Source organism: Vulpes lagopus, chromosome 5, assembly GCF_018345385.1.
Source record: "Vulpes lagopus strain Blue_001 chromosome 5, ASM1834538v1, whole genome shotgun sequence".
Taxonomy (NCBI): domain Eukaryota; kingdom Metazoa; phylum Chordata; class Mammalia; order Carnivora; family Canidae; genus Vulpes; species Vulpes lagopus.
In genome coordinates this window covers 83,685,500-83,710,715 of record NC_054828.1, presented here as the reverse complement: position 1 = coordinate 83,710,715, position 25,216 = coordinate 83,685,500, and the positions used below count along the sequence as shown (strand labels likewise).

The 25,216-nt window shown below is 34.5% G+C and overlaps 1 protein-coding gene across 3 annotated transcripts in view; it reads left to right on the top strand.

Annotated features, from left to right (window-relative positions):
• EXOC6B (exocyst complex component 6B) overlaps positions 1-25,216 on the top strand; it is a 620,952-nt gene that overhangs the window by 249,322 nt on the left and 346,414 nt on the right. For all 3 annotated transcript variants that reach the window (XM_041757049.1, XM_041757048.1, XM_041757050.1), the window contains one exon: positions 8,094-8,162. In XM_041757049.1, the coding sequence (XP_041612983.1) occupies positions 8,094-8,162 (69 nt within the window). The remainder of the gene's footprint in view (positions 1-8,093; positions 8,163-25,216) is intronic.

Sequence of the window (25,216 nt, the reverse complement as noted above, 5' to 3'; positions counted from 1 at the left end):
TCTCTGTCTGTGTCTCTTATGAATAAATAAATAAAATGTTTAAAATAATTTATTTTTAAAAAGAATTTTAGATCTTCAGAAGTTAGAAGAGTGGTAAAATGAACATCCATGTACCTTCACTTAAATACTCCACTTACTAAAATTTGGCACTTTCTACCTTAAAAATTTGATTTTGAAAGAATCTATTTCATCAGTCCTCTTCTCCCCACCAAACCTGAGCTATTTGAAAAGAAGTGGTGTACTTCATTCATCATATTTGAAATATCAATACTATAATATTTGGTTTACCAAAAATAACACTCTTCTGCATAACTATAATGCAGTGATCACACTCAGGAATTTTAACACTGATATGATACTACCACTTAACATATAACCCATGTACAAATTTCCCCAGTTGTCCCAATAATCTCCTATATAGCAGATTATTTTTCACTTTTCCTACAGCTACATCTAGACAAGTATCACACATTACATTTAATTTTTATGTTTGTTTATTCTCCTTTAATATCCCTCTATTTAGATACGTCTGGTAATCCTTGTGATTAGGTTTAGGTTGATCATTTTTGACAGGACTATTATGAAAGTAATATTATGTCCTTTTTAGTACATCACACCAGAAGGCACACTGTTGGTTAAGGTGGTGTCTACCAGATTTTTGCATCATAAAGGTACCCTTCTCTGTTTGTAATTAATAAGTGATCTGTGGCGTGATACTTTTAGGTCCTGGGACTATCCTGTTCCCTAACAGTTTTTCTGATGTAGTGATTTAGAATTTATTGGTGCTTTGTTCCTGAATCATGTATTACTGTGTTGAGTATAAAACAGTGATTTTTCTATTTTTATCGTTTCTTTCACATTGATTAGCTGGCATTCTTCCTTCTATAAAGCAGAACTTTCCTTTTGTCTCATTTTTTTTTTAAGTGTCAGTATTGGTACTTGAATTCTTATTTTATATAAAATGGGTTATATTCCATTCTTGTCTTTCATTTTGATTCTCTAATTGTTCCAGGTTTGGCCAGTGGGAGTCTTTTCCATTATCCTTTGACACATTTCCATCAGTTTTGAAGCACTTCCATTTTTTGGGCACAGGACATTCTTGGTTCACTTCAAGTTCTGCACCAGCTCTGGAATCAGCTATTTTGTCAAAGAATGCTTGTCCTTTTTACTGGAGAATTGTATATAGAAACTGAAATGTAGGCATTAGGTATACTCCTTCTGCAGACAGAGCTAAGAAATGCACACACTGCACTAACACATAGACAGTTTTATGAATCCTGAGTTAAGGCTGATGCTTTTAGTTTTACCCAAGTATCATACATCTTCCTCTTCTCCTATTCCATATTTGTGTCTCTGAGAATTCTGGTTCCCAGAGAATTAATATACTTACCCATTGCCTGCTCCTATAACACAAGCAAAATAGTTTCAGAATTACTGTGCAAATGTCACTAAAAGCAGTAAATGTATGAGGTTCAAGATTTCTTTGCAATTCTTTTTATCCTACAGTATATCCCATTAGGGCTATAATTCAGAGTGTTGTTCAAATTATTTTGCTACTTTTTCTTACGTGTGATTGTTACCAAATTGATATATAACTGGCTTCATTTGTTTATTTTGTATATTTTTTAGAGTCCCATCCTTATTAATTTAATTTTTTGAATATGTAAAAAAATAAACATGTGTCAAAAAGCAAAAATTTATAGGAAGATATATTCAGTGATATCCCATTCTCCTCTTTATCCCTTCTACCTTACTCCTGCCCACTCTTTGTAAGTAATCAGTATCATGAGTGTGTGTGTGTTTGTGTGTGTGTACAAGTACTTTTCCTCGTACCTTACACAATCTATTAATAAAATAATGCATATATGTTTTTGTATCTTGTTTTTTGACTAGAAAATATATCTTGAGAATTGTTCCATATTAGTTCATAGAAATCTTTCTCATTCTATTTTTACTGGTAAATAGTACTCCATTGTTTGAATTGAATGTACTACAGTTTTTTCAGCCAGTCTCCTATATGTGAGTATTTAATGATTTCTAATATTTTCTTATTAAAATACAGTGTTTTGGCTACATAGCTATTAGAATTAACTTTAAAAATATACCATACGAAGGACTGGCAGGGTGCCTAGCTATTATTTTTATTACTGGGAATTGAATTTTTCCCATCCTGGTATTCAGCTTCAAGCAGAGAATTCTTGAGGGAGTATCCTTTGATTTTGGCTACAAGGTTTTTTGCATTGTCTCAGTAAAGGAGGAATGGTAATTTTTCCTGATTTTCTTCTGCTTAGTGCAAGCACTTGAGTAAGTTAAGTGGAAATTTGTTTAGAGATTTCTCAGGAAGAATCCTAGTAATTTGTGAGAAGCTCTATAGTCAAGTCCTGCTGTTTTTAGGATAGGGCTCTAATCAGGGTATTCTTACATGTTCAGAGGTTTAGAAAATTCTCTTACACTTTTGCTAATTCTAGTCCTAGGCCTTCTAGTTTGTTGGAGCATCCATGATGTTTAGTCCAGCTCTGTGGAAGGTTATGCCCAAATGAATGTTACCTTTTTTCTCTCTGAAGTTTTGGAAGCAAAGTAGTACAGAAAAGCACACGGGTGAAAAATGTTTGCCAAGTATTTCCTGGCTTCCAGACATAATATGGGCAGTCAAAAATTGATCATTTGAGTGCAAAGGTAATGCTCTTTTAGCTAATCATTTGTTCTTTTCTCCCTTCAGAAAAATGCCTGGTACATTTTAATGACTTGAGATCCAACTAATGTTCAGAAATGGACACCAAGTCCCTGCATTCATTTACTAATACCACGGAACTGTTTTGTGTAAAGTGGTAATCAAAAGTATTTTCAAGAAGGAGAATGACTCAACTGATTAGTGAGAAACATATCTAAATTCCTTGCAAATTTTTATCATACTTTTTTTGGATGTTCCACCTTCTTTGAAAGGTTTCATAAGAGAAAAATAAGTGGCCTGTGTTGTATGTGTACCTCCTGGACATCTGCAAACAACGAGACTAGAGCACACTAATGCATTTCTTTCTTTCATGTACTATCTTTATCAGCAGCATAGGTAATATTCTTGAGTGGAAGGAGACAAGCAATCTTTTCTTGTACTCTATTTTCCTTTTTCCTAATGATATGCTTACCCACTAGTAAAGCAGATAGATCTATCAGGTTGTTACCTACAAATACTTTTTTCCCCCTGCCTCCCTTCACTAATCAGTCTTTTTTTTTATTTTTAAATTTTTTTTCATAGCTACTATCTTCCAGCTTCTTTACCGGGGGGCGGGGGGTGGTTGTAAAAATATTAAATAAATATATCTGTTATAGCTTGAATGCCATTATTTATTTTTAAACCAAAAATCTCATTTTTTCTTTAATTGTAAAATCATTTCCTTCTTCTTTTGACTTGATCTAAGATGTATTACAGAAGAAAAATGTATCATAAAAGGCAGTTCCTAATATTTTGCAAGAATTTTTATAATCAGAAATGTTTATGCTTCTTTGCTTTCTGACCATCTAATATTTCCATTTTTAGTTTGAATCTTTATATCTTCTCCAATATATATTGTCTGCAGAGGCTCATACAACTCTTTTTCAGGGTGCCTTTCATTGATCCTGTTTATAAATTTACTTTTCTTATTTTATAGCTTCCTCTGTCCCCAGACTCTTTTTTTTTTGTCACCTGTATAGTGACATGCTGTGATAGTTGATATATTGACAGGATATAATGCTATTTAACAAAATCCACAGACATTAAGTAACAAAGACTACAGCTTTGATGGAAGCTATTAATATGTATTCTACAAATATAAGAAGCATATTGAAATGGATAGACAAGCCATGCCAATATAGCATCTTGTGATGCATGATCTCTAATGGGTATGTGAACATGTAATTGCAGATTGTAAGACTTGCCTTCATGATACTTACCTCTGAATGTTGTAGTCCAACCACTCCTAAATTCTGTTTTTTTTTTTTTTTTTAGTTTTAAAAAGATTTTATTTATTTATTTGAGAGAGAGGGAGAGAGCACGAGCAATGGGGAGGGGAGAGGGAGAAGCAGACTCTCTGCTGAGTAGGGAGCCCCCCATGGGGCTCCATCCCAGGATCTTGGGATCATTACCTGAGCTACCCAAGAGCCCCACTCCTAAATTCTTTTAATAGCTTATTGTTTATCTGTTATTTTAATATCTAACTTATGTGATATTATAAAATACTCTGTGGCACAGATTTCTTAGTTACAGAATCTAAAATCTTGCCTACAATTTGCTTCTCCCTGATAATAAAGTGGTTTGTGTTGACTGAAGACACTAATGCTCTTCATTCAGAAGCTATATAGGGAATTAGGCAGCTGCTGTCCTTGGTGATGAAATTATTTCATGTGAATTAATAAGGAAAACAACTAGTTAAAAAAGCAGGATAATCTTGAGTATACTGTTTGTGACTGCTGTTGGTATCTTCCTGGATCTATTTGAACTAGAAAAATACAGACTCCAGTATCTTAATGTCTTGAGTTCCTGACTGCCATGCAGAGGAAATGTTTAACTATTTTAATCATGTTTCTGTATCTCAGAAAGAAAGCCCTTATGAGAGGAAATGACAACGTCCTACCACAAAGTTATCTCTTATCAGTTATAGTCCCAGTCGATAATGATTTGTCAAACTTGGACATGTGTAAAATGCAAGGGCTGTGTTATTTACTTTGGAAAGGAAAAATTAGATGAAGCTGATAAAGACGGAGTCCTGGCTTTTGTTAGGAGACAGAAACCATTAGAGACAGTCATTGTTAGCTGAGGAAAGTGTCCTTGGACCCCTCCCTCTGCCCCAGCTGAAACCTAAACCTGCTTGAATCATTCTTTGCACTTGAGGGGAGAGAAGGGCAAACAGTAGGGGAAGAAGAATGAAGACAACCTTGAAAGAGATTCTGCATTTTAAATGGGTAGCCAAATCTGGACCCTAAAGCACACCTATTTATGTGAATCAGGAGAGACTGCCTTTTGTTCTCTTTCCCACTTGCATTTATTTAGATTTTTGAAAGTTCATTTCTTATCCTTCCAAACGGGTGGCATTCCCTCACATAGTGTATGTTGCTCTCCTCCTATTGCCTTTCAGTAGATGTGATTCTTTTTCATTAGTGGAAGCAGAGAAAACACATCTAGCTCAAAGCAACATGAGTCAGTGCATGCTTTACATACCTTTCTCCTCACAGCACTCTTCTTGATTCCTTGCAGTGTTCCTCACAGAAGGGAGCATGGAGGAAAAATGATTTATAAATAGTAGGCTATTTTAGGGGTAGAGGTAAAGTTTGTGAACTGAAGCCCCATTTTGCTCCTTCTTTACTTGTCTAGATTTCTGTGGGCTGCCTTCAAAGCAGGTAGTCCTTTGCTTAGGAGGACTTGACTGGATCATGGTTGCGAAGGCTAAGAAATAGCAAAGCCAGTACTTGCAGGTCAGGGCTAAACATTTTGAAGCTAAGGATGATGATGATGATGGATGCCAAGACAGAAAATAGGTTTGGTTGTAAATATTTGTTGGAGATGACAGGAGAACCTTTCTGTCCTCTCTAAATATATCTATTTTTTAGTTGGCCCAGATAAACCACTATTTTTACCCCGCTAGTAGGGAGCACCATTAGTTTATTCGTCAGAGATTTTTAGGGAAACTGATCCCTAATGTGGATGTTCAGTATAAAAGAGGCCATGGCTCTGTCTGAGGATTGGCTTAGGAGAGGTTTCCTTTTGAATGAAACTAGTGGTTCTGAGTCAAAGCAAAACAAAATAAACTGCATAAAGAAGTACATATGAAGAAAGTTGTGTTTGAATTTATTTAAATTTCCTTAAACTTTTTATAAAAATATATTTATTATAAATAACCTTATAAGCATTAGTTCTAAATAAAAGAAGAAAGTTCCATTTTCTCTACAAATGTTTTTTGCATGTTTCTTATACCTTTTCATATGTATGTGTAATTTTTATGTAATTTAAATACTATCAAGATAATTTTGTGAATTTTTCTATTTTTCATCTTTTGAACTTGTGTTTTGCTTAGGAGGCTCTTTTTTTCTGGCAAGATAAAATAAATTTTCTTCACGTTTTTACTTTGCAGTCCAACAGAGGAGACTATAAAGATGTTTTAATGTTGTGGTCATTTCAAATAAGAGTGCCTAAGTTGATTACGTATTGTCTCTTTTTGTGTTATTAAGATGAAAACGAGTGTCCTTTTGTACTCTTAAAGTTACATGCTTTTTGATTTTTTTTTAATTACATGGTACTTATTTGTCCATAAAATGTTTTTCTCAGTGATTTTGTAATGCTCACCAACTTTTCTAATTGCCTTTAAAAAAAATAAATCTATGCTTATGCCATGGTGTAGGATCTTGAGCATCTTACTATCAAGCTTCAGATTCACAAGAGTTTGAGTGCTTACAGAGTATCTAGCACTGGGAGGTTCTTCTTCTTTTTTTAAATGATATATATATATATTTTTTTATGATAGTCACACACACACACACACACACAGAGAGAGAGAGAGAGGCAGAGACACAGGCAGAGGGAGAAGCAGGCTACATGCACCGGGAGCCCGACGTGAGATTCGATCCCGGGTCTCCAGGATCGCGCCCTGGGCCAAAGGCAGGCGCTACCGCTGCGCCACCGAGGGATGCCGCGCTGGGAGGTTCTTAAACAGAGATTTAGTATGTGCTATCATGGGTGTAAAGCAAATGAACAGAGTGGCCAATGAATTTGAACCAATACATGTAGAGAGGTGATAATTTTGGAGGGATAAGAAAGTAGGTATTGTGTCAAGTTGTAGAATGAGTAGATTTCCTTAGGAAAAATATCTTGGTGAAGAAAGCTATGTCTCCAAAGAAGAAATGAGGCTTTCTTGATGGAATAAGGAAAACTGACCTTGTAATTATCACCAGTCAGCTCAACCTAATTTAGAGGGCTCTGCTGCTTATATTCTGATGAATCCTATAGTTACCAGTGTTACAGTGAAAACTACAGCTAGGTCTTTTATTTTGATCATTTCTTTTTTTTAAAGATTTTATTTATTTATTCATAACAGACACAGAGAGGCAGAGACACAGGGAGAGGGAGAAGCAGGCTTTCCACGGGGAACCTGATGCAGGACTCGATCCCAGAACCCTGGATCAGGCCCTGAGCCAAAGACAGACGCTCAGCCGCTGAGCCACGCAGGCATCCCAGTTTTGATCATTTCTTTATGCAATTTTGTCTTCTATTTTTTGCTTTATTTTGTTTTGTTCAATATTTACTTTGTGTCCTTTCATTCTTGTTTAATTCCTATAGGTCAACAATATAGGGAATAGATTCCCTTTTCAGGTGAGGAAATTGAGGCCAAAGTAAGTTGTGAGTTAGTTGCTCATTGTCAGGTCACATGATCGAAGAGTTTTAGCTCTGTGACTATCCAGTTCTTACCTAATGTTACTTGTTTTACTTTGTCTTTTGATGTCTAGATTGAATTTGTCTACATTGTTCATATTATAATTTTCTGGTATTACTTCTAGGTTTGGCTTTTCCATTTATTGTCTTTTTACATGATTCTCCTTGCTTTTTAGCATATTTCTGTATTTTGATTGCATGGTGATGTAAATGTTCACTAATTCTTTGACATTCAGAAGTTGGCTGGCAGGTCATTTGATTCCTTCTGTGTGACAAATTTTGGTTTTGAGTCACATTCCCACCTTCTCTTCCCTTTTGGAGTCCCATAAAATAATATAAATATATTTTATATATTACATACAATATAAAATATATTTTATATATTATAAAAATGATAGAAATATAAAATATATCTGCAAAAGCAGATGCAGGGTCTGAGACACCTGTTACTCTTCTCTGTTATTTATCCTACTCTTCTGTGTCCCAGCCTTGCTGATATCTTCACAGTTTATTAATCCAAAGGCTAAAATACCAAAACTAGGTTTCTGGGAGCATGGGTTGTTTGTTTGTTCTGTGTTTTTCTCGTAGAAACTAGAGCTGGCTTTTATTTTTTACACTTGAATAGTAAAAATGAATGCAGTTCAAAGTTCTTCATAGATTTCTTTGAATGTTTTGTGACTATTTTGTTTTGCAGGTACCTGGAGCCCAAGATTTGGTGGATTTCTCTCCTGTTTATCGATGTCTACACATATATTCTGTCCTGGTGAGTCTTCATCTGGCTCTGTCTAATAAAGATGTATATTGAGTTCAAAACTCTTCTCTCTCATTTTTGAAAGTTTTTCTGTTTATTATCAAGAGTAAGAAAAAAGTTATTATTTAAGGAATATTAATTATAAAAAATAATCCTTTCTTCTCTTCTTGAATCTTTTATTTGCCAGGTAATATGACATAAGCAAATAACATTAATTTCTGTTCATATTCAACAAATGATAAGATCATACCTAGAAATAGTTATACACACAGATTTCTGTCCTTAATTTAATGATGTAATTTAAATAAAATAGCCTATCTTTATATGTTAAAATAATATTTATAAAAACTTTATTTTTTTATTCCTGATGATACTATTCCTTTTGTCATATAAAAATATGCAAAGAGGAACTGTCTGGGGTGGAAGTTATCATGGGTATTAATGGTATGATAAGAAATAGCCCTTTCTCCATCTTGGTAGTATACCCACATGCAGACACACAGATACACACAAGGCAATCAAAAAATTAAAAAGTACCATCAAAGACAAGTTGATGAGAGAAGACCATTATTGATATTTTTTAATAGCAAAGTTCTATGAAGCTTTTATCAGGTTACTTTATAATTATGAGTGAGTGAATATTTTTGTCCATCTATTACCCATTTTCTTTCTTTATATATTTAATATAATGTCAATTAGTCATTACTCCAGACAGTTTGGGACATTGTTCTATGGACTTCCTGACTGGAGTACTTTGAGGTGATTACCCTTAGTGTGAGAAAGACTTGGTAATTTTTTCTCCACTCCTCTCCTTCTTCCTCCTACTTCTCCTTGCTCTCTAATTTCCTCTTCCCCTCTTCTTTCTTCTCGCTCTCCACCTCTTTTCTCCATTTGTCATTCCTTATGTAAAGATGGAGCAAGATATAAACTGAGTTGTCTCAAGGCAGCTCAAATAAGTAGATGATTTTTTTTTCAGTCTCATATACAGAGAATTAAATAAATCAAATACATCTTAGTTGGTGACACACTATTATCATTATTTTGTATAAGTCCAAGGTATATGTAGAATACTAATTTTAACCAATTTTTAATTTTTGCTAACTTGATGGAAATTGAAGGATATCTCTTTGTTTTAATTTGTGCTTCTTTAATTACTGGTAACATTGTACTTCTCTTTATAGAGTCACTAAGCATTTAGGATTTTTCTTCTCTGAAATGCCTATTTTTAATCTTTGTTCAATTTTGTATTGGCTTTCTTGTTTTGTTTTTTTCTATTTGCTAGAAAGAGAAATCTCAGAAATTCCTTATTTATTGTAGATATTGATAGTTTAGGATGTTGCAAATATCCTTTTTCCAGTTTACCCCCAGACTTTAAGCTATGTGTATATTATCTTTCACAAATAGTAATCCTTGATTTTGATGTAATCAAGTCCATTAATTTTAGCCTTGTAGTTTGTACTGTTTAAGTCTTGTGTGTGTTTTGTTTTTAACTCCCATTCTATTCCAAGGTCATAGGGCATTCCCTTTATACTACCTTTAACATTTTTCCCATCACATCTTGATATTGATACATCTTAGATTCACCATAGCATATAGTATGAGGTGGGCATCCAACTTAATTTTTTTTGGATGATGGATTCAGTTTTACCAGTCCCGTCTACTACATTATCTGTATATTGCCCATTGATTCCTGGTAGCAACTCAGGCATATACTGAATATCAAACATGAGAATCTGGTTTTCACTTTTCTAGTTTGTTCAATTTGGTTTTGTGATACTTGTATATATATGGTAAAACAAGTCTCCTCTCATTTCTCCTCTTTTAAATTGCCTTCACTATTTATGCACCTTTATTTTCTCTGTTTTATTTATTTATTTAGAAAACAAATTATTTTATTCAAATGTAGAATGAATCTTCATAATGAAAACAGCTGTCTATATAAGTAGTTCTTTTTTAATGGGAAAGGCTTCAGTACCCTTTTCCCCAAAGAAGTTAAAATAAATTGGGGCCACCTTAAGGTTATGACTTCCTTGAGGATTATCTTCTGACAGAATCATTTTTTAAAAAAGATTTTATTTATTTATTCATGAGAGAAAGAGAGAGAGAGGCAGAGAGACAAGGGCTCGGAGAAGCAAGCTCCATGCAGGGAGCCTGATGTGGGACTTGATCCCAGGACTCCAGGATCATACTCTAGGCCGAAGGCAGGTGCTAAACTGCTGAGCCACCCAGGGATCCTCCAGAATCATTTTCTACAATCATTTTCTTCCCTCTTCCTCTCCTCCTCCTCCTCCTCTCTCCCTTCCTCTTCTTCCTCCTTCTCTCATTTTGTTTCAAGTTTTTATTTAAATTCCAGTTAGTTAATATAGAGATATAATATAATCTTAGTTTCAGAGTAGGTTTTAGTGGTTCTCTCTGTATAATTTAGAATCTTTGAGTTCATTAAAAAAATCCTTTTAGAATTTTGGTTTGAATTGATTGAATTTATAGATAAATTTTGGGAAGAATTGACAACTTTATAATGCTAAGTCATGCTGCTCATGGAAGAGAAAAGTCTTTTAAATTGTTTAATTAGGCTTTGTTTCTATGTTAATATTAATAGTCTTGGGGATACTGTTTTTATTGCTGTTTTATACTTTGTTTTTAAATTAATAATTGCTGTATTGAGGAATGTTCTTGATTTTTGTAAGTTAACTTAAATCTAACAACCTTGCTCAACTCTTTTATGAATTATTATTGTTGTTTTTTGGTTTATAATAGATTTTCTGTGTAGTTGATCATAGTGTCTGCAGATACTGACTTGTCTATTTTCCTCCTATCCATATATCTCATTGTTCTTTTTATTGTCTTACTGTATTGACCAGGATCATCATTACTTTGTTGTACGGGAAGGTTATAGTAGGCATCCTTGTCTGATTTTTGATCTCTAACAGAAAGTATCTAAAGTTTCTTCATTAACTGATGTTTGCAATAAGTTTTTGGTAAATATTTTTTAGTTATTCCTAGACTCCTGGTATTTTTTAATGAAAGCATAAAAGAATGTTGAATTTTATTGGATTTGTTTTGCAAATATGTTGATACAGTTTTGTCCCTATCCCTTAGTTCATGAATGTGGTAAGTTTCATTGGAAGACTTCTGTGATATTAAATGATCCTTATATTCTTTAGATAAGTTCAACTTGCATTCTTTTTTTTTAAGCAATCTAGAATTCAACTCCTTTTAATTTTTTAATTTTTAATCTTTTTTGTATTTATGTATATGGTTTATTGTTAAGTCTCATAATTGCAAAAACAAGTGTACTTTACCTCTCAAATAGTGTAAAAGTATGAAAATCGGTAGTTTGTTTAGTTTAGTATTATATCTTCGGTTGTAACAACAGTACTTGGCATACAGTAGGTACCCAATAAATATTAACTGAATGAATAAGTAAGTGGTAGCTAAAAAATGCAATACATTTGTTTGAGTGTATGCTAACTCAAACTTTATCACTTATATACTTATTCACTAAATACTTATGAATTTCTGTTCTCCATGAAATGGATTTGGAGAGCAAGGATGTATAAATAAGTCAAGGACTTCTGCTTTTAAAAATTTGTAGTCTATCAGGAGAGAAATTAAAATCTTTGTTTTTATTTTTTGATTTTATTATCTATTTATTTACTTATTTTAAGATTTTATTTTTAAGTAATTTCTACACCCAATGTGGGGTTTGAACTTAAAACCCCGAAATCAATAGCTGCATGTTCTACTGACTGAGCCACCAGAGACCCCTAATAAATTTATTAACTGCTATTCTATTTTCATTTCTAGCATCAACTTTAACCATCTTTATGAACAAAAACTATTTATGGTTAGATATCAACATAAATTAGTACCTACCAGTGCACCTCACACATAAAGTTTGACAAATAATGGTTAATTCAATTATTGGTAATGCCACTTGAGAATTTCTATCTTCTGATTTGCAAAACTAGACAAATTTACCTTAAAAGCAAGTTGCATTTTCATGTTATTACAGTATTGTTCTGAAATGGCTTAGATGGGGATCCCTGGGTGGCGCAGCAGTTTGGCACCTGCCTTTGGCCCAGGGCGCGATCCTGGAGACCTGGGATCGAATCCCACGTCGGGCTCCCGGTGCATGGAGCCTGCTTCTCCCTCTGCCTGTGTCTCTGCCTCTCTCTCTCTCTCTCTCTCTCTCTCTCTGTGACTATAATAAATAAATAAAAATTAAAAAAAACAAAAAAAAACTTTGAAATGGCTTAGATGATATATGATTGCTAGCAGAATATTAAAACTGGTATGAAAATAAGATGCTTCCTCAAGGGTTTAACAGTTTTATAAAATCTATTTTTTTATAAATTTATTTTTTATTGGTGTTCAATTTACCAACATATAGAATAACACCCAGTGCTCATCCCATTAAATGCCCACCTCAGTGCCCGTCACCCAGTCACCCCCACCCCCCGCCCACCTCCCCTTCTACCACCCCTAGTTCATTTCCCAGAGTTAGGAGTCTTTCATGTTCTTCTCCCTTTCTGATATTTCCCACTAGTTTTTTTCTCCTTTTCCCTTTATTACTTTTCACTATTTTTTATATTCCCCAAATGAATGAGACCATATAATGTTTGTCCTTCTCCGATTGACTTATTTCACTCAGCATAATACCCTCCAGTTCCATCCACATCGAAGCAAATGGTGGGTATTTGTCGTTTCTCATGGCTGAGTAATATTCCATTGTATACATATACCACATCTTCTTTGAATGACTATAATATGACAGCACTTCATCTCATCACTGTGTATCTGCTAGTTTTTGTAAGTTTTAGTAAGATTCTATGGTATAGATAATGTAACAAATTTTCCTCAAATGAGAACTCTTAAAGTGATTCATAAGAGTACTGGAATAATTTATTTGCACCCTTACTAGCTGTGTGGTGTGAGGCAAATTACCTAAACCTTAGCTTTCTCATGTGTGAGCTGTGATAATAATGATCTGCCTAGTACAGTTACAGATAATGTATGAATGGTGCCTCACTTCATCTTTGGCACATAACTGGAATTTAATCAGTGGCAGTTAATCTGGCAAGAATTATGTATCTCTGATGATGACTTTTAGACACATTATTGGTATTTTTAAAAATATATGAGGTAAAGTATAGACATGTAGGTAGAGGTTCTAGTCTCTGCCAACATAAACAATTTATCAATTATTTAAAATGTACAGATTCTTAAATACACAATGTCTATATCATCCTAAACTGTGAGTTTAAGGAGGACCTTAAACTGCCCTTTAAAAAATAAATTCCACACACACTGATGTTCTGTAGTGTTGAAATATTTGGCATTCATAAATGTTCTGGAATAATTTGATAAGGCATTGTTTATAGGGCAGAGACAGGCCTCTCCCCTCATTCATACATTCATAATGTTTCCTAGTTTTGGAAAAAAAAATACAACTAGTGGTAAGAGCTCAGCTCTATTTCTGGAATGCATGTTTATTTTTTAGGCATTGCTGTTCCAGACCTAGATGGACTTTAAAAAAGCACTCAAATATTTCTTTTGCTAAAGGAAGAGCCAGACCATGTATGGCTTCTAGAATTGACTCCTTTCATAGCTTTTGGGGGGCTCTAATTTGTTACTTTTCTATATTTGTTTCCCCATTCTCACATCACTAATTTGTATTAGTATATAGTGAAGGACATCTCTTCATAATTTTAATGACAAAGATATTTGAAAATGTTTAATTAAAGATTTGTAACAAATATTTTTTTTATTTCCTGATGTAATTAATATTAACGTTTTTGGATATTCCACAAGCAGCACAAATCTTTATGTTTCAAAATAAACTCATTATGTCCTCCTTCCCTAAAATCCACTGTTTTTGGATTTACCATGATCTCAGGTAATAACAGCATCATATCAAGTCCCCGGGAAGAAACCCAAACCTTTTCTTTTTTCTCAGTACTGTATCTAGATTCCCGTATCTTGCAAATGTTACCTCCTAAATATAGTTTTACTTTTTCTCATCTTCCCCTATCCTAAAAAAATTGCCCTAGATCATCGGGATTATTGAAAACATTCTCTTAATTGTTTTCTCTACTTTATATGATAAATCCCTAACTCAACTTCTCACTGTAGTGATAGTGATCTGTGAATATGCATATATGTTATCTGCTTAAAATTCTCCAGTTGGTTAGTTTTGGAGTAAAATATAGAATTATAGAAGAAAATATGGCATATAGGAGCATAGAAGGTTTTCCATGTCCTGTCCGCCGTATTTTCTGCTGCTTACCACTTCACTTTAATGATACCAAAATACTTCCAGTTCTTTGAATGCACCATGCTTTTTTCTGCTTGTCACCTTTTCTTCGTTTTAGTCCTTCTGCCTGGATGAGTAATCCCACTTCTTTTTATTTTACAGATTCATACTTATTTCATACTTGTGTTCTCCAGCAAATTTTTCTGATGTTTCAGATGGAGCTGAGTGGGCCCCCATCCCCTTTGCACTATTATAAGGACACAATACATATTTGTATCAGTGCTGACTGTATTATATCATCTTATCCTAAATATATGTTCTTTTTCCTCAATAGACTATAAGCTCTTTTAGGGCAGGTACCATGTTTTATTCATCTTTTTTAGCCTTAGCACTTAATATTAGTAGTATATAATAATAAATGTTTGTTTTTGATTTTGAAAGATAACTGCCCTCCTTTTGACCTGCAAATGAATCCAGTATCCTAGCCTCAGGCAGTGTTATACAATATCAGGGCTGGGACTTATATGAGGGAAAACAGTTCTATTGGTGTCCAGCGGAAGGATCATAACAGAAGTAACAAAAAGTTCTAATATTTTGTCATTTACAATAGTGTTTATCTGAACTTTTGGCCTGGAGGATAACAAGGCACACTTTGAATAAACATGGCAATATTTATTATTTTTAGTGAAACCGACCTTCCATTCACCCCCCTTTTATGGCTGTGCTGCTTATAAATTCCCAAAGGATTATTTGAAAAATCCTACTTATATCTGCCAGCCTTATCAGTAGGGCAGGAGTTCACATATTGTAACAGGAGGTCAGATTTCGGTCATGGTCTTATAGATGGGGCCAAGCACCTGTAAATTCTTCCTTTGGTGACTAAAGTGAAGTACAATATCAAACAGGCAGTGAGACTTTTCTAGGAAGTGCTGAACTTTGGCAGGAAGGGCAAACTTTGGCAGGAGGGGGGAAGGGAAGAAAGTGAACAAGGGTCAGATAGTGGTTAATTGAGACTTGGATCTTGGTATAGTAATGCAGTGGAAGTATGCAGGGCAAATGTAGGTGTATTTTATAGAATTATATTAAACAACTTATACTGTTAAATCTTCACATACAGTTTAGAGGTGGGCAGGTAAGGGGCAGAATATAAAACATCTTATAGTCATTAAGGTTAATTTTTAGGAGGGAGAAAATAACAAAACAAAATTTTGCCAGAAGAGAAATGATGAATAATAATAATTTGAGATTTTTGTACATAGTATAGTAGTAGTTAAAAAGATGGATGGACTATCTATCTAATGAAGACAGAAACCAATTTGTCTTAGAGATTTTTTGAACAACTGTATCAGTCTACTGGTGTCTGCCATGTTTTTGGGCTCCAAGCCTTGAACCCAGCTCAATTTGGACAAAGATTTGTATATACTTTAAGCTCCTCTGTACACTGCAACATATTTGCTGCTCATTCACCATTCTATCACTGAAAGAATGATGGATATGTCCCATATTAAGGAGCTTGGGTGTCGTTAAGAGACTGGGGGAGTAAACTTGTAAATACAGCCATAGTCCTAGTTTGTAGGTCTCATTATAATCTTCTTATGATTTCTTGTTCTCCAGTGATTTATATCATGTGCTCATTAACAACTAAAAAAATACTAGATTAAGAATGTTGACCAGTGTATACCTTTGATTTATGTACTTTTCTGCATTTGTATTATACTATAATAAAACGTGTACTTTTTAAAGGTTTCTGACATCTTGGATCCCGGGATGGCATATTATAAGCAATATGTGGATGTTTTAGTTAGCAGCAACCTTTCAGTATTACATGAATCATAAGACCCTCATTTGTATTTAATTCACTTTCAATTACTAATGGAGACTATAAAACAACCTGAGATATTAAGGGAATGCAGAATGTCAGTGGTGCAGTGAATTCATATTACAAAGGCTGTAGCAAGTGCAGTATTTCTTTTAAATTTTCTTGGGCGAGGGACTTCTGAGAATTTGATCAAAGCTGTGAGCCCTTTCCCCAGACAAAATGCGCATAAGTATAGGCATGTGATATTTTGCTTAGAATTTCAGAGGGCTCCTCAACTCCTGAATCTTACTAGACCTGAAAGAATATATTTTTTTTTTTGAAAGAATCTTTCATGTAAAAGGAACTAGAAGCTGAGTTAGGTTTCAGGTACCTACTGACTACAGATAGTATGCCTCAGAATAGCTTACCCAATTCCAACTGAGTACCCCCTTTTATAAGCCTCTTAAGGATGCACTACCACTTGTCTTTCTCTTAGGTTTGGAAGCCTTGCCAAAATATAAATTTAAAAGCATATTTCAAAGTGAACTTATTTCTGTGTCATAAATCTTCATTCCCTGGGCAGTCATTATGCATGGCAAGCTGGTAACCTGTTTTTCTATTAAGAATGTTAGCTCCAGCACCTAAACTAATAGATTTGCCCCTTGAATTCTTTTACTAAGAAGGATTCAGACAGAGACTTAAAAATAATTAGGAGAACTATAGTTAGTAATTTATCTCCCTGGACATAAGTAATTTTGTTAAGGTTCAGGATATTTTACCCTTTACTTGCTTTTAATAATATCCCTTTTTAAGTACTTAGCCATAATTTAGAGAGATGAGTCAGTAGCAGAGCTAGATTTGCCCACAATCTTTTTACAATCCTTCATGATCATTGTGGGGGCCAGAGGTAGGGTGAGGTAGGGTGGGGTAGGCAGGAATCTTCCTGGAACATATTTCTTTCTCCCTCCCTTTCTAATCTGAGGTTTCTACTTATATGGTCTGCACTGGCAGCTGGAGGAAACTAACTACAAAATCCATGGTCCTGTGACTACCAATAATAGCAAAGAAAGGATTTGGAGAGTAGAAAAAAGGAATGGATATAACCAGTTCTAAGTGACATCTTTTCTGAAGTGTTAAGGAAATTACTTAATGAAATTACATAAAGAACTTTGGCAGCAGTTAGCTGTTACATTAAAACATTTGGGAAATAGATACTTGAAAGACCTAAGAAACTACTGAAATTTTCAATTAAAAAAAAGTGATTAGTCTTGGCATTCTAAGGTTAGACTTCCAGATCCTTTCAAATAGCAGCAGTAGAAGGGTTGTTGTTTATGTATGTATTTATAATAGTGTTATCTTGGATTTCACCTAACACTTTGTGCAACAATTTCATAGTGCTTCACAAATTTGACTATATTAAATAAGTGACTTATTCATATGGCAAATGAGAAAAACATCTCACTTGGTAGATACTGGCCTCACTCTGAATTATGCCATGAAATAGTTATTTTGTTGACACCAGAGGTAAGATGTCATGGTTCTTGAGCCTGTATCTTTATCAAAAGGCACTGTTGCTATTTAATAATCAAGTACATTGAACAGCAAGAATTGGAACATAGACTTAAAGCGGATCTGCAAGATTGGGTATATTTTGGATGGTCAGATTTTTAAAATTATTTTTGGCTTAAAAAGATGAAACTTCCCTTTTAAAAACTAACAAAACATTACTGCTACATCTAAGTATTAAGACAGTTGATTGGCAAATGAAAGATATCCATACATCAGCTTCATGCAATTTTCCCAGTGTTTCTCAGAGACCATTGATCTGACAATGAACACTGATAAATAGGGCTCTGTCTAGCTTTTTAGTTTTCATTAAAATTGATTGTACCTTAGTAAGCCTATTTTTTTAGACATATCCTGATTCTACTTTAAACATTGAAACTATTGACTTGTATTTATTTTCTACAACTGTAGTAAAAATCCATTATTTAAATTCTCTCAATTTTTTACGAAGACATTTGAATGAATGTTTAAATATTTGGTTTGGGCAGAAACACAAGCAGGGTTGTGTTGTCTGCTATTCCTGTTGTAGAAATTAAGACAGGGTTGTCTGCTATTCCTGTTGTAGAAATTAAGACAAATGGAAAGGCCTATATGTAAAATCCTAGCGGTTTAGAATTTCTAAGTTTTTACTCTCTTTGACATTTCCAAAGATGGTGTTACAGAGGGAGGGAAATATCACTTTATTTTACTAGTCACATGAAATTGGAAATTGTGGATATAGAATTCCAGCATTGCCAGAAGCACATAGCTTAATGATCTAGATCTTCTTAAAGTTGTTTCTGGAGCTGTATTTCTAGGGAACACCAGGCTCATCAGATGATCTGTTAAAAAAAAAAAAAAAAAAAAAAAGGAAGAAGATGGCTCCCGTTTCAGATGTCATTAGAACTCTGTATACTGTATTTCTGTCTTTTTTTTTTTAACAGATCACATTAGAATATTAAAAGTGTGTTCTAAGGAGATCTACAGAAAATAAACATGTTAAATTTTATTTAAGCCAATATTTTTTAACATAGTGAAAGAGGTAAGGATGACCAGGACACTTTTTGCTTTCAAAAGCTCATAATTTAATGAGTCTAGAGAAAAGCTGCTTTGTAGGAGACTGTGAAAATTGTTTGTTTGTTTCTTTCTTTCTTTTATTTTTTTAATCCACCATGTTTATTTGAAATACATACATTTTATTTGGGAAATAAGAAAAGAATATTGAACTTTTAATGGGAAAGCCTTCCTGACAATAGTAATATGAAATGAGTAGGTACTACTTTCAAATTTTTAGAATAGCAATGATATTAGAAAGAAATTCTGATGTTTATATACTTGACATTTATTTTTTAAGAACTTCAAGTGACTTATATTTTAGGCTCTATTCCTCTTGACTCTTTGTAAGTGGTGTTTTATTTTCATTTTAAGTGGACTCTCTTTCCTGTCTTAGAAATATTCATCTTCTCGCTCCCCCTGCCCCCCGGCCCCATCTAAGACAAATGCAAGTTGCACTGTTTGAGGAGCCAATTTACACAGTTAGAACAGAGCTGGAAGCATTCTGGTTTGCTTCCATGGTGATCTTGAGTACTTCTGAGCAATAGGAGCATAGTTTGAGTATTTTTTTTAAGAGATATTTTTTTAATGTGGAAAGTTTTACTCTGAAATATTTGGTGACTCCTAGTCCATCTCTGACACTTAGCAGATTGTCTCATCACTCTGCTGCCATATCTCCCCGCCTCTTAGTTGCACTGACCCACCAGTGCCTGGTGAGGTTAGATAGGCATAAACACTACATAGATCATAGAGAAAAGCTGAGGGTGAGATACTTTGTGCGCTGCATTGATAAGGACACAGGAAAAGCCATTTATAGCGATAACTTTCCTGTAGTATGGGCTAATGGGCCCCGGTTCGTAACCACTGTAATCTGTTTATAATTGTCATATTGCTCTTTTAACCTGGTGACCTTATTACCCATGAGTGTACATATCATTTGGCTTTGAATAAAAACAAGAGGCAAAAAATATGTGATCAAAAAATTTCTTTTCTACTCATGCTCACATTTGTTTTTCAAAATGCTTATGTCAGGAAGATTGAACTCAAGAGTGCTTACTTGGGTTTTTTTTTTTGTTGTTGTTCTTTGTTTTTTAACAATAATGTCTCACTTAAACAGTTTTAGACACTCCATAGCACAATTATTTCTTAAGCTCTGACAAAATAAACAAGATATAAATCATTTTCCATATCATACCCAGTTATACCTCTTTGAAATACAATTTAAATCATATAAAAACTGTGCTTCAAATACTTTAATTTCTCATTGTTCTCAGAATAATGTAAACTTCTTAACGTGATCTCTGAAGTCTCCCATGTTCTATCCTTGACTTACTCTTACCTCATTTCTGATTGCTCTTTTCTTCCTGCCTGCTCTCAGTCTATGCTCCAGATATATTGACCTCATGTTCTCTCATGATGATGCCTTTGTAAGACAGTTCTTTCCTGAAACATATTCCATATTTTTGTCTTCTTTTTGATATTTCTTCCTATTAGTTACACCAGATTTCTTCCATTACTGAAATCTCTAGATTTGGCATTTATGATCTTCTGTCCCTCATCTTATATATCCAGCCAGGTCTCTCATATCTTTTTCTTCCTTTTCCTATTGGTTATGACGGCCAGGTTTTTGTTTGTTTATTTTCAGTTCTTAAATTTAAAAATTTTAGGTACTTTTGCTTTCCTAAAATGCCTGATGTACTGGCTACTTAGTTTAATACATTGTCCCAATAGTTTTGGATATTATGAGGGGGTGACACAAATAACTATGGCCAGAGCCTTGCGATTTGAACAAGGGGACATGTAGGAGTGGGGGTTCCTTTTGCTTTATAGAGGAAATTTGGTCATTCAGACAGTTATGTAAGTTGCATATACCAAAATGATCTAACCAGAAGCAAATGCCATAACTGGAGTGCATGTTTAAATATAGCTGATTGTGGCAGGTGTAATGAAGAGTTTGTTTTTAACCTGTGAGTAGAAATGATTTATTTTAAATAGTGGAGGATTTGGAAAAGCTGAGTTGGGGCCTCTAGTGGATTCTCTACTTCTTCAGATTTTTATAGCTCAAACCACAATTTAGAGGTGAAGTAGTTTAGGACCTCAACACTGGACTAGAAACTCAGACTCTTTGCCTGTAACACTCCATATTTGTTCAGGGAATGTAGATAGAATTCATTTGATTTCCTTAACTGAATGTCTTTAACTAGAACTTCTGACTCAGTCTACTGTGTTATTCTTACCACACAGAAGGAGCTTGACAAACAATTGTGAAACGAACAAATGAATGAATGTTCAGAATCCCTCAAGAAAATATAATATGAAAAATTAATGGAGACCTATACAAGGACCATCAAAGATGCCATAGCCAAAGAAGATGTAGTTTTGGTTTTTTTTGTTTTTTGTTTTTTGTTTTTGCTGGGGTTAATATAGTTCATTGATCTATTATATGTGGAATGTTACTAGTATAGGTTGGGATTTCTTTATACCCTGGAACAAAGTATAAGTTAGGTTAACATGGTTTTTTGGATATGAAGATGAGGTCATTTATGATGTTTAGTGATGATGTTTGTAGCAGTACAGGTTGTGTTTGAGTACATGTCACTAAAACCCAACTTCAATGGTTTAAACATACTTAAAAAAAAAAATGTGACAAGTCCAGGCACTTCAGTGTTGGTATGGTGGCACTACACTCATCAGACTTAGCTAGGTTCTTTTAGCTGTTCTGGTCCTCCATCTGTAGTATGGAAGTTCCTGTTTTTGTTTTTTTAAGATGGATGCTACAACTTAAGGCAGCTTTTTCGTGTGTCAGAAAGAAAGCAGGTGGGAAGGCCACAGTGCAAGAGCTGTACTGCATCCATCAGGAAAGCAGTAGCTTCAAAGAATAAAATATTTTGTAAAAATGCTGAAGACTATTGTAATTTTAAAAACAACTAAAATTAGAAATTAAGTGATTTATAGTCAACGTGGTGTTTTGTTTTTAAATTAGGGACAAATCAGAAAGCTTGAATCTAAATCATGACTTAGACATCTTACTTAATGTCTCATAGCCTCCATTTTCTGCATTTAAAAAATTCAAATAATAGTGTTCATCTCACAGTGTTTCTGTTAGAATAAAATGTAAGAACGGATGTAAAAACACCTGGCCCGCTACTTTTAAATCTTAAAAAAATTTCTCTTCCCAACTTGTACATGTCCTGCTTACTCCTACTCCATCACTAAATTTTAATATTATAAAAAGTACTCTTTAAGAATGCAGCGAAGAAGAAATAAGGAACTAGATTAATGTATGTGTAGACATAAATACATAGATACGGAAATAGTACAAGAACACCTGTGTCCCTCCTCCAGCCCATCCCCATTTAGTGTTACTTTACAAAATACTAATCTAGAAATTAAGGGCCATAAAATAATCAGAGCAAGAAGGACTTTTGCCTACCCTTTTTGGAACCATCTGTTTTCACAGAAGGGGAAACCTTGGCCTTCGGCAGTTTAGTTACTCACTTACAGTCACATAAGTGGTAGGTAGTTGAATTAGAACTCCACAGAAGACATATAAATGGCCAACAGAAACACATAAAAATGCTTCACATCACTTGCCATCAGGGAAATACAAATCAAAACCACAACAAGATACCACTTTACACCACTGAGAATGGCTAAAATTAACAAGATAGGAAATAACAAATGTTGGTGAGGAGGATGTGGAGAAAGGGGAACCCTCTTGCACTGTTGGTGGAAATGCAAGCTGGTACAGCCACTCTGGAAACAGTGTGGAGGGTCCTCAAGATGTTAAAAATAGAACTACCATATGACCCAGCAATTGCACTACTGGGTATTTACCTCAAAGATACCGATGTAGTGAAAAGAAAGGGGTCACCTGCACCCCAGTGTTCATAGCAGCAATGTCCACAATAGCTAAACTGTGGAATGAGCTGAGATGTCCTTCAACAGATGAATGGATAAAGAAGATGTGTTGTATATGATTGCTCAGCCATCAGAAAGAATGAATAACTGTCATTTACATTCATGTGGATGGAACTGGAGAGTATTATGCTGAGTGAAATAAGTCAGTTGGAGAAGTGCAATTATCATATGATTTCACTCATATGCAGAATATAAGAAATAGTGCAGAGGGACCATAAGGGAAAGGAGGGAAAACTGAATGGGGAAAAAACTAGAGAGGGAGACAAACCATGAGAGATTCTTAACTCTGGGAAACAAACTGAGGGTTGCTGAAGGGGAGGTGGGTTGGGGATGGGATAACTGGATGATGGGCATTAAGGAGGGCACGTGGTGTGATGAGCACTGGGTATTACATGTAAATGAATTATTGAAGTTATTGAAAACTACATCTAAAACTAAGGCTGTACTATGTTGGCTAATTGAATTTAAATAAAAAGAACTCAAAGCTAAATATAAATTCTCTGTGTTCTTTCCTCCATCAGTTGTCATCATCATTAAAGTGGCTCAATTTATCATGCTAAGTGTGGAGAACTGTTCAAAGTGTTTACAAGTGTTAAGTTATTCATAATATCATATTATACTGTAATAAGATATATAATAGGTACATTAACTTTATAAACTTAATCAGCACATAATTTTTCTTGTTCTACTACCAGGGACTTGACCTAGTTTCTTGTCAGTAATGATTGAAAGTAGGGATGGAGGTGGGAAGGCTTTCTGCATTTTTTTAGTCTGCCTTTTCAAAATACCCTTTCTCCTTCAGATTTGCCTTTGGTACATACTTCAACAATTCTGTGACTATGTGACTCTAATAATTATATGTGACTATGTTTGTTACAAACTTTTTGCTCTGGTTTTCCAGAACCACCTTATAGGGAGGTCTGACTTGTGATAGTCATCATAAGGAAAAGAATGGGATTTTCTTTTCTTCAACAATAAGATCAGTTACTTTCTAAGAAAATGATCTGTCTGCCTACTTGGGTTTTTTTTCCCTTATAACATAAAAAGATGCCATTGAAACGAGCATCTATGGAACAGTGAATAGTCCAGTCCAGACCATACTTGGCTGTGACTAGTTGTGGGCTTAAGCAATCAACAGTGGTTACTTGTGAAGTTTGGTTAAGCTGTTACTCAAGCCTTTGGGAGGGCCATAAGGACACTTTCCCTAAGTTTTAGTTGCATTTGACCTATTGTCTTCCTAGATTTTTCCAACATTATTCAGAAATTCAGATGTGTAATTCCTTCCACCAAATAATGCAATAAAAAGCAGCTGGGCTTTAAAATCTTAATGGATAATTTAAAAAAAAGAGTTTGTGAGTAAGGGTATTTTAATTGGGGAAAAAATAGAAAACCATGAGTCATTACTAATAATAAACAGATATATAAACGAGTGAACAAATACGTGTATATCTACATATGTATGTTAACAGGGGAGAAGCCTGTGTTCTTACTTCGTATAGTAGAATGTTGAGTGTTGACTGTTGACAGGCACTTATGGTTTTCTTGCATCTCTGTACATCTTGTGTGCAGAGGCCCTGTCTGTGTTTGTTACGGATCATCTTTTCAAGGATTTTTGTGTAGCCAACAGCTTTTTAAGGTAGGGTTGTCTCCTGCTGGAGAAAGAAGCAGGCATATTTACAGCTTTGGAAGATCGAGGTAGTGTTTTTCTATGGAACAAAGATACTTAGGTTCCCTATGCTCAGGGTTCCTCTCCTTTATAGCAAACCACTGTATGTGCAGGTGTCTCCTAGACTTCTTCACATTGTCCTGTGAAGATAGGGATTCTGGGAACTGGTGCAAGTGTAAATGCTGATACTCTAGCTGCTGCTGTTGATACTAGTAATAAAGTCCTTTGTTTCTGATCCAGTTTTGTGCCTTCCACCAGCATCCATGAAATTGTGGCACACTTATTTATTGGCTTGCAAGAGGTAAAATCTCAGACTCTTTGTAGTTCTTCATTTTACAGTCATTACAATAGATTCATTCGGGCAGGAATCATTCATAGATACTAAATCTAGTGGGGCAGTTTTGGTAAGTAATAGTATATTTGTGTGGTCTTAAAGTGTCTCCGCAGGATTACTTATTATTAATGAGACAGAAAATATAATTGGGTACCTTTTTTATCAGGCGACCAAAATTTACATCATAGTTAAGGATCAGATAAACATTGTGTGCCTCTGAGTGAGATGCCCTGAGAGTGATATTGCATAATTTTATGTAGTATTTCAGTCTGGGGTACATAGCCTGAATCTAATTTATGAGGAAAAATCACAGAGACTCCAGAAGAGAAGCATTCTGTTATGAAAGAAAGAAAAAGAATATTTTATAAAAATGTCAATCAGAAGAAATAAAGAAAAGCTGAAGAGCTGTTTCAAATTAAAGGAAGCTAAAGGGTCATGACAGCTAAATGCAATGCATTGTCCTAGACCAGAATTGGCAAACATTTTCTCTGAA